Raw genomic sequence first — 16,495 nt, 5'->3', positions numbered from 1 at the left:
CGTCCAAATTCCAAATCCCTTACATCTTTGTTTGTAGCGCCGCCTTTGGGGAATTGACTGTACAGTGCCGGGAACTAAACATTCTAACAGATTTTTTAGGTGTTTTGTGCCATGTCTTTGTGCGTAACTGGAACCTTCGAATTGCAATCTGCCCTTTCCTGGGAATTTTTTTGGGGTAGCACGAACACAAGTACAGAGCAATGTTTGTTGACATTAGCGTTATCGCTTGCACTTGCAAATACATAGTGCCCCTTGATTTTCCTGCTCAATACAGCCTCCTGAACATTTCTTACAATACATTCACTACGGCGTGTAGAACATTTTTTCCTGTATGAGGCAATATGCATTCCATGTACGGTCTATTTTCTGCTTTGGGGGCTAAAGAGGGTGTGGAAACTATTGTGTTGGTAGATGTAGCACACCATTCCCCATGATTACACAGGTTTTTCATACTCTACATACTCTGTTGAACATTTCCTACAATACATTTTGAGCTATGAGACAATATATATTCCATATTCAGTCATTCGCATTGTCTGAATGTTGACCAAGGAACGTGCTTTTTATAGAAATTCATCTTAAATATGAACAAATATTAATTGTTGTCAATGTTTTAAGAGGAACATTTTCTTAAACAATTTATAAATCATTGTGTCATTTGTGAAGTAAAACGTTAGCCTCTTATTTTGAAATGTACCACATTTGCGTGACCCGGAAGTGTTTTTTTAATGTTGCTCACAAGACGCTGATGACGCTGATCAACTTGTACGTTTATTTCTGTTTTATTTGCTTCCCAATTATTAGACACACGTTTTACAAGTTTTTTTATTAATAATTTATCTCATATTCTAATGACAACAATATTGTTGCTTGCAGTGCAGCTTATTAACGACAGTATTATGTAATTATTCGGTGACCTCACTTGTTAGAAACGTATCAGCGCTAGCTAACATAGCTGAATCAGTGTAACACTAACAGAGATAGGCGTAATTCATCTTTCTGGCGTGTTACATTCTCTAAATTATATGAAGTATCTAGCCAACGTTGTATTTCGTTTGCTTTTGTTGGATAAGCTAGCTAACGCGTTAAAGTTTTGCATTAACATTACCAACTTGTAGGGCCTTTAAACCATTAGCTAGCTATCTTTAGCTGGCTACTACTAACTGGTACATACATAGCTAGTAAAAACATTAAATACAGTTTCAGTTGGTCATGTTAGACAAACGACCCTGAATTGAAAGCATCAACAAAGTTAAAAACGATCCCATTCCATCCGTAGGTTGAGTTTATGTGAATTTGCACGAATTTGGGCTCGCTAACCAAGTTGTTACACCGTTGATGCACTGGGTACATAGCTACCCGGCAGCATACGAATGTAACGTTATTGCTCAAAGTTGACAGAATGTCCAAGTTTTAGTTTGCCATCTAAACTAAGCCGATTTGCTGTATGGTAGTTGGCAGTGACACTGAATGGATGATGTGGATATTTACATTTCAAATGTATTAGCTGTAAAATGTATCTATACTGTAGTAGTTTAATGTTGAAATTATTTTCCCACCAGCATACTATGTTGTAATATAACCAGCAAGACAACTATCCTGGACAGAAGCTTTTCCATTTGAGCAATGAGTGGCTCAAAACCAGACATCCTGTGGTCTCCCCACCATCCGGACCGGTATGTCATTTGTGACTCAGAGCTTGGACTGTACCGCATTGGACCTGCGGGGAGCGCTGAGACCAAAGCCGGGGCTCTCCCCCTCTCTGAGCAGACTGCTGCTACTCTTTTAGCCATCAACTCTGACGCCCCATACATGAAATGTGTGGCCTGGTATCCGAAGCAGGAGCCTGAGTGTCTGCTAGCGGTTGGACAAGCTAACGGCAGAGTAGTCCTCACTAGCCTTGGCCAGAGCCACAACTCTAAGTGCAAGGAGCTGATCGGGAAGGAGTTTGTCCCTAAGCATGCTCGTCAATGCAACACTCTTGCCTGGAATCCTGTAGACAGCAACTGGCTAGCGGCTGGGCTGGACAAGCACAGAGCAGACTTCTCTGTGCTCATATGGGACATAAGCAGTAAGTTCTCCTCAGATGCTAGTGTAGCAGCGGAGAAGAACCGCCTCTCGTGCGGAGACACTGACTCTGGCCTGGTGGTGACCAAGCCCTTGTATGAACTAGGCCAGAATGATGCCTGTCTTTCCCTCTGCTGGTTGCCCCGCGACCAGAAGTTGCTCCTGGCAGGCATGCACCGAAACCTGGCCATCTTCGACCTGCGCAACACTAGCCAGAAGACATTTGTCAACACCAAGGCCATCCAGGGCGTCACAGTGGACCCCCACTTCCCAGACCGTGTGGCTTCCTTCTTCGAGGGCCAGGTGGCCATCTGGGACCTGCGGAAATTTGAGAAGCCTGTGCTCACTCTCACAGAGCAGCCAAAGCCACTCACCAAGGTACTGGGTCTCTGGGTTTGTTTGGGTTCAACGCAAACTTTAAATGTGCATTCTAAATTGGGACTTTTTTACAATATTCTCTTTGGATTAAGTTTGCATTCGTCCCCTTTCTGTCTTTGTCACATTTTTGTGTTGTTTTGATCAACCACAATGTTCTTTTACAATAACTGATCCTGAGCAAACCCATAACACAAGGTTGCCCTGCCACAACATCTATGTTAGGTAATGGTCTGGCTATAGATTAGGCCTTTAATTTTTTTTTTTATGTTTTGCTTTTCAGCTATTGCACTTTAAGTGTTATTTCTGTTTTTATTTTTTATTCTCTTGTGACATGACCAACGTTCACATCTGATTAAATTTGCAGTCAAATTTCCTGAAATTCTCATTTAGAATTCTCTGATACAGAACATGTTTTTCCTTCAATAATGGCTAGTCTTTCAAAACATCCCACCATCACCATGCTTGACCTTTGTTATGTGGTCAATACTGGTGGGAGTGCCTGTGTTTGGTTTTCACCAATGTTAGCCATTTTGCCTTGGGTCCTGTTATGTCTGGTGAAAACTAAACACCAACATTCCACACTATTGATTCCATATCAAAGGTCAACCACGGGGGTAATAGTGTCATGCTTTCGGGAGACATTGCTGCATAAACACTTAAGACTTGCTGTCAATAAAGGAAACGTGTCTATCAGGTAATTCTAAAATGACAGACTGTCAGGTGTTTGTTCTCAAAAACCGATGTAAATCGTGTCAGGAGACAGAGCTTTACATCGGTTAAAGACGGGAGAGTGGACAGAATTCTACCACAGCAATGTGAGCGACTGAAGAACAGCTATAGAAAGTGTTTGGTTGTAGGTGTTGTGCAGAACCAGTTGCTGAGTGTAAGGGGGCATTAGCTACATTGAGTAGTGCTCAGCCTCTCCTTCCCAGGTGGCCTGGTGTCCAACCCGTACGGGCCTGTTGGCCACGCTGACCCGCGACAGCAACATCATCCGACTGTATGACATGCAGCACACGCCCACGCCCATCGGCGATGAGACGGAGCCCACCATCATCGAGCGCAGCGTGCAGCCCAGCGACAGCCTTGTCGGGAGTTTTGCCTGGCACCCCACCTCGCAGAACCGCATGGTGGTGGTGTCGGCCGCCAACCGTGCCATGACCGACTTCACCGTGTTCGAGCGCATCTCACTCGCCTGGAGCTCCACCACGTCGCTGATGTGGGCGTGCGGCCGGCGCCTGTACGAGTGTGCTGAGGAAGGTGGCGGTGCGTGGGAGGGCACGGTGGAGAAGGACATAGCGACTAAGATGAGGCAGAGGGCCCAGTCCAGGTACGGTCATGATACCGTCCACGTGTGGAAGAACCATCTGCTGGCTGGAGGGGATGACCCCCAGCTTAAGTCCCTCTGGTTCACTCTTCACTATATCCTTTGTTTCAAACCAATCGTAATATTAAACAAGCAAAACTGCTATTATAATATTAATGCAGTTTTATTTGGAAAGCTAATTTCCCCTGTTTAATGCACATACAAGGAAAAATAATGCCAGTACAGTCACTATTTCTGTTGGTAGCTACTGTACAGGTAATAGATACTATTAACAGTCAACAAACTGTCCGTTGACAATTGATAAGCAATTGCTTGATAATGTTAGGATAAGAATTGACAGGAAAAGGGTTTGTAGATGGTTAAAATGTTACTGATAATTTGTTGACAGCCCATCTACAGGCTATCAGGGCCGACTAAAGGTTTTCCAAAACAAAGTTGTCAAATTTGAATATTTTATTGGGTTCTTTTCGTTTGTTTGTTTTTTGGTAAAGTAGACACAATGTTTTTATGTGAGAGACAGGTCTTGCGTTCTGCTTGCCCTGTGTTGATAACTAGATGCGTCCTTTATTTTTCTTGTTAGGCCTGACATTCTGGACACTGTATAGATGTACTAAGGTGCTTTTGATACTATTTGTACTGGTTCTTAAGATGCCCAAGTGTTTCATTTCCTATGTTAGTATTACTCATGAAGCAATACACTGAAGACATGGAGCAGAGACAGCAGGGCAACAAACAAGCCCTGGTCTATTCAGGCATCAACAACATAGTCAAGTCTAGCTCAGGTGAGAAAAGTTAGAATGTGAATGAATCTTTATTTTCAGGAAGAACCATGGGCTGTGTAAACAAATCATTAAGTGCCCATGTATGATTCTGGTAATTCCCGATAGTGCATGAAAGCCTCTAAACCGTCATTTGTTTGTGTTCTCCACCCCCAGGTACTACAGAGAACCGCCGCTGTTGGAGTGGCTCGGACCGCCAGGCGGACGTCTCGCGGTTCCACAGCGAGGAGCGCAGCCTGGCCCTGCGTCTGTGCGGCTGGATCACACAGGGCCCTGATATTGACGTGGAGCCCTTCCTGCGCTCCCTGGAGGGGGAGGGCGAGTGGGAACGGGCGGCCGCCGTAGCCCTGTTCAACCTGGACATCCGCAGGGCCATCCAGATCCTCAACCAGGGAGCCTCCGCTGAGAAAGGTATTGGGCTGGAGTCATTACCCTGGCCAGAACAGAGTGACTGCCGGCCTCAGCAGCGGCTTTGTGTATAAAACACATACTCAATATTGGCCAGGTCTGGTGTGCATTGTTTATGCAGTAATGATTTGATGTACTATACACTGTGTTTTTTTTATTCTGAAGTGCACTTTTGCAATGTGAGTTCCTCATAAAATTACTGTAAAATGTGTTTGCGCTGTTTGTACAGTGCACCGCATGATGTGTGAATAGCACATCGGTTACTAGGGAAACCTCTTACAATGTACTTATAATTACTGCCTTGTCGTATGACTCACATGGAGCCTTATTAGATATTGAGTGAAGTTTAACTTGCACCAATCTGCTGCATAAGGCCGTGCCTAACCTAACATACTGCTAGGAGCTCACCAGTGTCTGTACAGACTGACTCTATAACCACGCTGATATAAAGCTTCGTTCACACCAGACACGGCATAAAATTACCGTACGGTAATTTAACGCAAACATCGCAATCAATCTACGCAAAAAACACAATCAATCTTCTGCATCTTCGTAACCAGTATCGAAAGATGGAGGAGAGCCTCATTTTGCTAGTGTCTAGCCACCCTTGTTTGTATGATACTACCTCAGACGTTTACCGAGACCTAAATGTTAAAAATGCTGCGTGGAAAAATCTATTTTTGCGATCCCATAAACCCGTAATTGAAAGCTACATATTAGCTCTTCTTCGGTGGTACATCAACTTCCGTTTCTGATACCGTACGGAAAAGCACCGCACAAGTTGGAAAATTTCAACTCATGCGACACACCTGCCGTACCGCAACCAAATCTGGCCGAGTACGGTAGATTAGACGCAGCGGTGCGGATTGCTTTCTATTGAAATGAATGGACTTCCGCCAGAACGCATAAAGATTGCCGTGTCTGGTGTGAACGAAGCTTATCAATTTGACCGAGCCCGTGAAATGTAATTAGCCGCTTGTGATGAGCCAAGCTCAAATAAAACCCTGCTTCCTTACTCACGCCTCCTTCCTCGCAGGGGACCTCAACCTTAACGTGGTGGCCATGGCGTTGTCGGGCTACACAGACGAGAAGAGCTCTCTGTGGAGGGAGATGTGCAGCTCTCTGAGGCTCCAACTCAAGAACCCCTACCTGTGTGTCATGTTCGCCTTCCTCACCAGCGAGCCTGGTAGCTACGACGGAGTACTGGTACGCTGGCAGGGACCAAACCCTAGATCCAGACTAGATTGATGACACTGTGTGTGCATTTTCCAGCTCCCGCAGACAGGAATTGTCCAACGAGAGGAAACCTAGGGGAACTCAGTGAGTTTTCACAGGATCCACAAATATTAGGATTAATAGAAATGAATCCTGAATATCTGCAGCAGCGCAACGAGGGAGGTGTTTGTCACGGTTGATGGAAGGCTATGGTACTGAAGTAGCGGATCATAGTAACCCAGCTCTTTTCTTTACGTTTCCCTCCTCAGTATGAAAGCAGCGTGGCTGTAACGGACCGAGTGGCCTTTGCATGCATGTTCCTCAACGACGTGCAGGTAACCCTTCCCCAGGCGCCGCCACGAAACCCAAGCGGAACCTGCAAGAGGTTCTGCTCTAGTTCTCACCCCTTTTTGCTTGTGTAGTTACCCCGCTATATGGACAAGCTGACTGGTGAGATGAAGGAGGCAGGGAACCTGGAGGGTATCCTGCTGACTGGGCTGACCAAAGACGGAGTGGACCTGATGGAGAGATACGTAGACCGTACCGGGGACGTCCAGACCGCCAGCTTCTGCATGCTGAAGGTACCATTGGGAAGCTTCTGGTGGTCTGCACTTAGTAAGGTTGCTATGGCCCAAGTATTTTGGCTGTATCTGTCTGGAGTGATTTCTCGGAGTGATTTCAACCATTTGCAAAACCAACAAAGGAATTTTTTGATTGACTGAGGCTGCCATTTTGCTACAATTCCAGTCAGAGTTAAATTCAAAGAACCTTCTTTTGTCTGTATCTTGAAGAAATTGGTGTGTTCTCTTTCTCAGGGTTCCCCGGGCGAGGTAGTGAAGGACTCCCGTGTCCAGTGCTGGATTGAGAACTACCGCAACCTGTTGGACGCGTGGAGGTTCTGGCACAAGCGGGCAGAGTTTGACATCCACCGGAGCAAGCTGGACCCCAGCTCCAAACCACTGGCACAGGCAAGGACCACTGCATTAACACAAGAAGAGTCGCTCACAGTTATGTCTTTTGCATCATTAATAAGCTTGCCTTCACAAGGAGGATATGACTGGTGACCAACTTGCTTCCAGGTTTTCTATTGAACGCTGTGGTGAACGGGTACTTCCTGATATACAACCCTGTTTCCAAACAAGTTGGGATGCTGTGTAAAATGTAATGAAAAACAGAGTGCAATGAGGTGCAAATCATTTAAACCCTATATTTAAAAGTAAATAGTACAAAGACATCATATCAAATGTTGAAAATGAGAAGTCTTGTTGTTTCTTGAAAAATGTATGCCCACTTTGAATTTGTTGCCTACAACAAAAAAGCTGGGGACGACTGGGAAATAAAAGACTGGAAAATGTGTGTAATGCTGAAAAAACCACACCCTGGTGGAACATTTCACAATTAATTAGCTTCTTTGGCAACACGAAAGGCTATGAAAAGAGCATCTCAGAGAGGAATGAGTCTTTCAGAAGTAAAGATGGGGAGGGGTTCACCATTCTGTGAAAGACTGCACAGGCAAATAGTGCTACAATTTAAGAATATTGTTTCTCAGCATAAAATTGCAAATACTTTGGGGGATCTTTTCTACGGTACATAATCCGGACAAATCTCTGTATGCAAAGGACAAGGCTGAAAACGAATATTGGATGTCCGTGTTCTTCGGGCCCTCATGCTGCACTGCATTAAGGACAGACATGATTCTGTAGTTGAAATCACTGCGTGGGATCAGGAACACTTCCCGAAAACCATTGTCACAGTATGTCGCTGCATCCACAAATGCAAGTCAAAACTCTACCATACAAAGAAGAAACCATTTATGAACAAGGCCTGAGCTTATTTAAGATGGACTGAGGCGAATTGGAAAACTGCCCTGTGGTCTGACGAATCAAAAGTTTAAATTATTTTGGGGTATCATGGACGCCGCGTCCTCCGGACTAAATAGGAAAGGGACCATCTGGCTTCTTATCAGCGCACATTTCTAAAGCCAGCCTCTGTGATGGTATGGGGGTGCATTAGTGCACATGGCATGGGTGACTTGCACATCTGTGAAAGCACCATTAATGCTGAACAATATATAGAGGTTTGGAGCAACATATGCTGCCATCCAAACAATGTCTTCTTCAGGGAAGGCCTTGCTTATTTCCGCAAGACAATGTGGTTTGGCATTCTGCACGTATTACAACAGCACAGCGCCATAGTAAAAGAGTCCAGGTGCTAAACTGGCCATTGAAATTGACATTTGGCACATTATAAAACCAAATATATGACAAAGGAGATCCCGAACTGTTGAGCAACTGCATTCCGATATCAAGCAAGATTGGGAATACATTTCACTTTTAAAACTACATAAATTGGTCAATTCCCAGTTCTCTAACAGAGTATTAATAAAGAAGAGGTTATGCAACACAGTGGTTAACATGCACCTGTCCCCAGATTGCAAATTATACAGTGAAAATTGGGGGTGGTCAACTTTTTCTCCAGGGCGTAAAGGGATCTCAGTTCAGCGCAGACGCGTGCCTCAGTGAACTGAAGTCTTACAATCCTTTAAGTATCTAGCTTGTTTAACATAATGTCTGCAGTCTGCAGATTATGATAAATCCAATCCATTACACCAGCTCATGGGGCACAAACCACACAACAACTTTTGTAGTTATGGGTCACCAACAAAGTATCCTAGAGCGAAACTGGCAGCAAGTCAGACCCACACAACAACAGCAGACCATAATTTCCACTCAAACACAGACCCACACAATACCTGAACCAAAGACAATATCAACATGCCAGAGTTAGGCAGACAGGTTATGACCATACAGCATCTAGGCCTGTGCCTGACTAACATTAAAGGCATAGACCACCCAAAAATCTAAATTTGTCAGACTTCAAGGTAAGAAAACCGCTAACAAATTTGGCAGATTTTTGGGTGGTCTATGCCATTAAGTAGTAGTTAGGCTAATGTTTCAGTCTTCAAAGTAGCCTAATGAAAAACATTTTATTTAATCAGTCTTACATTAAAAAAAAATTACAGCAGAGTTTCGTGTTGACTCTCCTGGGCTGAAATACCAAGCCACAGCCACAAAACGAGTCAGAAAATATGCAAATTAAGCAAATTTGACCGAAGTAACAGCCGTTTTTGCAAACCATAACTAATGGCAAAACTCAGGAACGCGTTAGCACTTTTCTATCGTTACATTTCAACGCAGTTTAAGACAGAATAAATGACTTAAAAAGCTGTCCAACTTTTGCAGAGAATTTGCAGTACGTCACTCATGCGTCTTTTGAGTTTCATTAATTAATGCCCCCCCCCCAACTAACATCAAGGTTAACATATGGTATGGTCCACTTTAGGGGAATCTGAAATCGTATAAGAATCTGAATATAGTAAATATTTTGTAATATTTACGATTATAAGTTATGAACGATGTTTAACTGTTTCGACCCCCCGACCTGTTGTTTTTACCTCTTTTGGGGTCCCCGTCTTAATGAGGCGGATCGACCCCTCCCCCCGTAATTTGATCCCTGTCTGTGAAAACTGTCTTTTGCTGGCATCAAATTCTAAATGGGTGTGTATTTCTCTAAAAGCAATACATTTTCTCTGTTTCAACATTTGATGAAGAGAAAGTAGGGTGGGATAAATTGATTTGCACATCATTGCATAGTGTTTTTGTTAGCATTTTATGTAGCGTCTCAACTTTTTTTTTTGGTAACAGGGTTGTAAAAGCTGTGTATTTACTGTGTTAAGTTGCATGTATACTACACTGTTCATAAAAATTAAGGGAACACTTAAATCACACATTGGGTCTTGATAACCGAAGTATGTTAAAGATTATAACCTTTAGTGTACAGTGTGTAATTCGTTGATAACAAAAAGATGTAACAACGGTCATTGGAACACCAAAATCATCAACTGATTTAGGGCAGGATTCAAAGTCACATCGAAAATCTAAGTAAACAGTTGAAATCACAGGCTGTTCCAACTTGCGTGAATTTCATCACGACAACTCATAATGTGACTCAGTAGTGTGTTTGGCCTCAACGTGCCTGTATGCAGTCCCAACAACATCTGGGCATGCTCCTGGTGAGACGGCGGATGGTGTCCTGGGGGATCTCCTCCCAGACCTGGATCAGGGCATCAGTGAGATCCTGGACACTCTGTGCCGCTACTTGGTGGCGTTGGATGCATGATACTTAACGTCTCAGACGTTCTCCTTTGGATTCAGGTCTGGTGAATGTGAGGGCCAGTCGATGGCATCAATGCCTTCATTATCCAGGTACTGCCTACACACTCTGGCCACATGAGGCCGGGCATTGTCCTGCACCAGGAGGAACCCAGAGCCCACTGCACCAGCATAAGGTCTGACGATGGGTCTGAGGATTTCAACTCGGTACTTAACAAGCAGTCAGGGTACCGTTGGCCAGCACGTGGAGCTCTGTGGGACCCTCTAAGAATATGCCTCCCCAGTCCATCACTGCCCCACTGCCAAACCGGTCATGCTGGATGATGCAGATTGTATGACGTTCACCGGGGTGTCTCCAGACTCTTTTACGTCTGTCACATGTGCTCAGTGTGAACCTGCTCTCATCTGTGAAGATTCTGGTGTTCTCTGGCCAATGCCAGTCGAGCTGCGCAGTGCTGGGCTGTGAGCACAGGTCCCGCTCAAGGAAGTTGGACCCTCATGCCACCCTCATGGAGACACTAGGAAAACTAGAGAAAAATCAGTCAGGAAGGATAAGGAGAGAGCAATTGTCTGTGGCCACCACCTGCTAAACCATTCCTTTTTTGGGGGTTGTCTTGCTGTTGCTTCTCCAGTGCACCTGTTGTCACTTTCATTTGCTCCAAAACAGGTGACATTGATTCATGGCTTATGCTTCCTACCTGGACAGATTGATGTCCTTGAAGTTTAATTGACTTGGTGTTACACTGTGGTGATTACGTGTTCCCTTAATGTTTGGGAGCAGTGTAGTAAAAATGAAAGGAAGGTATGATAATGACTCTAGCATTCCTGACATTTGTCCTCTGGATGACACCTCAGGTGTTTGTGAGCTGTAACTTCTGTGGGAAGTCCATATCGTACAGCTGCTCGGCGATGCCCCACCAGGGCCGTGGGTTCAGTCAGTACGGGGTCAGCGGCTCGCCCACCAAGTCTAAGGTCACCAGCTGCCCCGGGTGCAGGAAGCCCCTCCCCCGCTGTGCTCTCTGCCTCATGAACATGGGCACGCCTGTATCCAACTGTCCAGATACTAGGCATGGTAAGCACTGCAGATAGGCCCTGGGTGGCCTATTGCCTCTAGCAACTGGTCTAGGATCAGTTTGCCCTTTAGTCATAACCGTTATATAGTTAAAGGGATGTTGGATCAGTGTCTTAAGGTCGACTTTAAGCTACTCTGTCAAAGTACTACTACAACAGTGTATTACTAGTTTATACAAATCACAGAAAATAGCATGCATGCATTCACTTTTAATTTAAATGCACGACTAAGGCAGTTAATTAATATGATGAACAAATGAAAAAATACTAATTGCTTATAATCAATTGGATCGCAGGCACAGGGAAGTCTGATGAGAAGGTAGACCTGACCAGGCAGAACAAGCTGTCCCAGTTCAACAACTGGTTTACCTGGTGCCACAACTGTCGCCATGGCGGCCATGCTGGTCACATGTTAAGCTGGTTTAGGTGAGAACCTTAATTTAAAGTTGAGACAACATTTGAAAGAGAAACTGACAACAGGTTTCAATTATATTAATACCATGGTGTACTATTTCCAGGAATGTTGTGGTGTGTAATTCTGTGGTGGTTTGATCCTTCTGTTGGTTAACCTGTTTGTCTTCTCTGTTCCCTATAGGGACCATGTAGTCTTAAACTGTGTTTGTCTTCTCTGTTCCCTATTGGGACCATTTGGTGTTAAACTGTATTTTTCTTCTCTGTACCCTTTAGGGACCATACGGAGTGTCCTGTGTCAGCATGCACCTGTAAGTGCATGCAGCTGGACACTACAGGGAACCTGGTGCCGTCTGACAGCCACTAGATGGGAAGGACCTCTAGTAGGGACTACTGTTGGGATATTTGAGTCCTATAACATAGTTCTGATCTGGAATTTGACTGGGTCGGATATTCCAATTTTGGATCACTAATCCAAAATCATATTTTAAGAAGAAAATGTCCTGTCATATATAATAAATACATTTTGTAAATCATATTTGCTACACATTGCATTTGGTTCAGAAAAGTTTTTTCAACATTCAGCCCTCTCCCTGTCTGGCTCACTTTGTTTGGCTTCAGCTGCCATTATAGTGGACTTGTATTGGGCTGTTGGGCCTAGTTGTTTTCCATGGCACTGAGTTCAGGACAGCTATTTGTGCAAGAGAAAGTAGGGCGGGTGGCCAATTTCATGACGTTTCCACATACCCTTTCTTGCCATTTTAAATGGATTGTCATAACAAAAATACTTACCTGTAGACTGTAAATCATAATTTAGACAGTTCAGGCTACAACAGAAGAAGCATGTCCAATGTTAACCTTCACTGCCAGATAGTTTGCCAGGCAGTAAAGCATGCATAAGTGGCTTTCTGATCAATGTGGGTCCGATACCGTTTGCATGTGAATTATACCATACATTTCGGATCTGATCTGTTTGTTGTTGGGTACCAGTCGGATTGGGTATTGATCTAGAAACAAATCTACCAGGTCTTCCAGGGTGTCAGATGGGTATTTTACAGTTGTATTTTGGCTCCGCAGAGAACTCTAGACCACCGCCTAAACACATGCCTGAACCTACCTTTGGCTGCTTGAATTGTGTTAACACTGTAAATGAAACCTTGAGTGGATCTTTTTATTGTTGTGTTGTAAGACTTTAAGAGTGGTTACCATTGATGGAGTGTGGCTTATTTTCTCTTAATCAATTTGAATAGTTCCTTGAGGGGAAATGCTTAACATAACCTGTATCAGAATGATCATCATGATCTATTACTAGCTTTAGCTTCTAGCCTTAACTTCTCTTTCACATCAGTGATGTAATGAAGGTCGGCCCAAATATTTTCTCCCATTTTATTTACCAGGTAACGTGATTTCGAACATTTTCTCATTTTCAGCAACAACCTGGGACCAATTAGGGATAACTGCCTTGCTTAGGGACAACTGCCTTGCTCAGGGACAGAACGACAGACTTTTCAATTTACAGACTCTAGGATTCGATATTTCAGTTACTGGTCAGGTGCTCTAACTGCTTGGCTGATGGTTACATATCCGTAATCATTTTGAAGCTGTCTTTGTGCATCACCACCAGACACAAGAAAAAGTGTAGATTAAGTGATGACTGAAAGATGTTACCCCAGGCAACAGAAACGGAGCGCCATGACAATGCTCTCCCTCTTCTAGTTCCCCTGGACTGTGACACCCTTCATCTCACATTGTACGTTAGGGCTTACAGTGCATACAGGGAAGGGGGAGTTGTCTGTATATTAACTCCCTGCCTTTAGCTGGTGAAAAGAGGCAGAGAAAAAAACAGCAGCTGCTTGGCACTCCGACAAGACCCTCCAGATTGTTCTCCTCATAAAGAGCGTCAGCTGCCGGAACACCACTGAACACCATTGACTCAAAGAGGGTGAGAGCTGGAGAGCGAGAGGGCCCGCTGTTCTCTCCCAGGCCAAAATCTACCCCAAAATATGCATATCACACATCAATCTGAGATGTGCGTCCAGACGTCCTCCACAGGGACGACAGTGTAAGCTGCATTGTTGATGTCTGTTTTTCTCTGCCAACCCCCTCCTTGGACTCTCTTGCGTGGACTCGGGTACGCATTGTTAGAGGGCCCTGCACCCGGTCTGGTTAAATCACTTGGTCATGGAGTAGGGAGGGGCCTGGGGGACTACTGTATGCTGCTTTTCACTGCTGTCTCTCCATGTGGGCTGTTTTATGGTGTGCCCTTTTGTGAACCATAATGGAGTGGGGTTGACAAATTGGGGAGCCGTGTTCACTCTGAATGAAAGGTTACTCCAACTCAAAGCATTTGTTTGGATTTTGCCTTTTGAAAACAGAATCAGAGTAACAAATTGCATTAGTTTCTTGTGTAACTTTATGCTGTTTTACTTGACCATGATCTGTCATCTAAATTTAGATGAAAATTATGGTAGACTGTCTTCAGTAGTTTTTATAATGGTTTTCATTCACGGGACCTCAAGTTCACAGTTGAAAGCTCTTGAGTTCTACCATTTGAGGCTAATTTTGAACGTGTGTGTGTATATTATGTCAATGAAAGTATTAGATACAGGCCTATTATTGTTGTGATCCAAGTGCGTTGTCTGAATGTTTCTAAAATGCGTTCAATACTATTTATACGTCAAACTGTTGCCAAGGGAGAAGTGTTATTTTGGGAATAAAATCAATGAAAAAAGAATATTATTGAATGTAAAATGGCAGATCACCTTGCTGCACTCTGTGTAACAGGTAGAACATTACCACTCCATCATGTATAATTCAACCATTACAGTTCTCTCATTTAAATGTGTTTGAGGAAATAAATAGGAAACAATCACTCTCCTGTAAATATCCACGGGGCATATTTAGTCAGTTATGTGAATACGTTTCTTTTTTCCCTTTTTTGCATGAACTCATGTCTGGGACTATGCAAATTTGGTTTCACAGCCTGGTGGTCTTAATCTGTAATCAAATGTAGGTTATTATCATAGAAGCAAGTTTGTGCAATAACACATCCTCATTTTTAGTGTCTACAATCATAAATTGTTGTTTTTACTGTTTCGTTGTGAAACATTGTACGTCTATTATTTGAAACCATAACATTTTCAGAAACTAATGTTGGTCCAGTCCTTATAATACATCAATAAAGTTATTGGCTGATAATACGGACGATCGGAAGGATTTGACCAATGAGTAATGTTACTGTATAATTTCACTGTCCAACCACATGATCTGAAATAAAGTGCGTAGCCCGCCCACGTGTATCGGCCAGTAGTCTTGCCGATATACAGCTGTCATTTACAGTGGACGTGGGGAAGGTAGGGAAGCACCGGATTATAAGGAGTATGTTTAGTTAAGTGTTAAGTTTTTATACAACTTTATATTTTAAGTTCTCGAGGAACATGGACAAAGTGGACTTGTTTTAATGTTCTTCGGGTAAGTTATCACCGGCATTAGCCTTTTTATGTGCTAGCAACCGCAGTACACTACTGTAGCTGCAAAGGAGCTCGAACAGAATACGAACTTAAATTTGAGGAAGTTAGCTGTGATGTTTATCCTCTGTTTTCCAGAAACGAAGTTCTCGGCAATATTGTTCTTCAAAGTGATACATAGAGCAGGATGTCAGCTCCCACCAACCCGCTTCAACAGCAGTCCAGAGTCCGACGTAGCAATGCAGGGTCCCCCAGTTCCTCTAACGGCTACCGTCTGCACCCCATTCGCGCTATCGTACCCTACCAGCTGCTACTCGGGGGACGGAGCAGTCCCACACTATCTCCGTCTCTCTCTGCTGGAAGCTACAGTGGACCTACAAATAGCTGTGGGTCGTCTCCCCCAAGCCCGACACTGAGCTGTGGAGTAAATGGCATCTGGGAACCGAAGTTCGCCACGAGACAGAGACTGTCGCCTGAGAATAAGGGTTGTTGCTCGCCTGACTGGGGACCAAACTCACCAGTTTGTAGAGGTAAGGCTTGGTCTGTCCGCACACCACAATATCGATACATTCTGGACAGTTAGACGTATACGCTTCTCTTTGTTGATGGTTGCTAGATTATATTACTGTGATATACTGTCACATAGATATGCTTTTCATATATTTGATTTTTACAAAATTGATTTATGACTTTATTGACGTATTTATACTGACACAAAACAAGATGTGACTTGTGTTGCTAATTATGATTCATGTAATAACATGTCTATGAGTGCTGGAAAATCATATATTGTAAGCACATATGTACTACCACTGTACACCATAACTGATAAGTTAATGGTATCCTCTCCTACCCTACAGCTATTTTTGAAATATTTACAGAAAAGGGGAGGAGAGAATTGTCAGTAAGACATGCCTTACAGGGTTGTGAAGGGGTCACAGGCTCTGAGAGTCATTTCTGAACAAATAGTCAGGACACAGGTATTACTTACAATCTTAACTGAATGACTAATTGAGAACATACTATAATAATTTATCATTATAGCACTTTTTATTTTTATTCAACTTCCGGTGCTTCAAACACCAAAAATCAAACAAGCAATACACAAGTCTGAGGAGCCTAGCGATAGTTTGTTAGGTCAACCAACAGAGGTGAATAGAGGTAACATTTCTGGTCTATTGGCTCAGTCTGAGACATAGT

The 16,495-nt window shown here is 43.6% G+C and overlaps 2 protein-coding genes across 5 annotated transcripts in view; both read left to right on the top strand.

The window, feature by feature from the left end:
* Positions 1–734: 734 nt before the first annotated feature.
* On the top strand, positions 735–12,380 carry mios (missing oocyte, meiosis regulator, homolog (Drosophila)). 2 transcript variants are annotated; one of them, XM_010889876.4, is made up of 12 exons: positions 735–765; positions 1,563–2,445; positions 3,378–3,867; positions 4,456–4,554; positions 4,708–4,962; positions 5,996–6,165; positions 6,444–6,509; positions 6,597–6,755; positions 6,990–7,142; positions 11,202–11,418; positions 11,714–11,843; positions 12,105–12,380. In XM_010889876.4, exons 2-12 carry the CDS (start codon positions 1,627–1,629, stop codon positions 12,193–12,195), a joined length of 2,649 nt encoding a protein of 882 aa, XP_010888178.1. In that variant the 5' UTR covers positions 735–765; positions 1,563–1,626; the 3' UTR covers positions 12,196–12,380. The 2 variants fall into 2 exon arrangements, with proteins under 2 accessions (XP_010888178.1, XP_010888179.1); XM_010889877.4 differs by lacking the exon at positions 735–765 and adding an exon at positions 864–1,275.
* A 2,767-nt stretch (positions 12,381–15,147) lies between these two features.
* The window catches only part of LOC105021887 (glucocorticoid-induced transcript 1 protein), a 37,042-nt gene continuing 35,694 nt past the window's right edge, over positions 15,148–16,495 (top strand). For 2 of the 3 annotated variants that reach the window (XM_010889879.3, XM_010889878.3), the window contains exons 1-2: positions 15,148–15,299; positions 15,434–15,825. In XM_010889879.3, coding sequence (XP_010888181.2) covers positions 15,483–15,825 — 343 coding nt within the window. In that variant the 5' untranslated portion in view covers positions 15,148–15,299; positions 15,434–15,482. Of the gene's footprint in view, positions 15,300–15,433; positions 15,826–16,495 lie in introns of those variants that run through there. The other variant, XM_020041469.2, reaches the window with a different exon arrangement.

This window comes from Esox lucius, chromosome 20 (genome assembly GCF_011004845.1).
Source record: "Esox lucius isolate fEsoLuc1 chromosome 20, fEsoLuc1.pri, whole genome shotgun sequence".
In the NCBI taxonomy this organism is placed as follows: Eukaryota; Metazoa; Chordata; class Actinopteri; order Esociformes; family Esocidae; genus Esox; species Esox lucius.
This window is presented reverse-complemented; position numbering and strand designations above follow the sequence as displayed.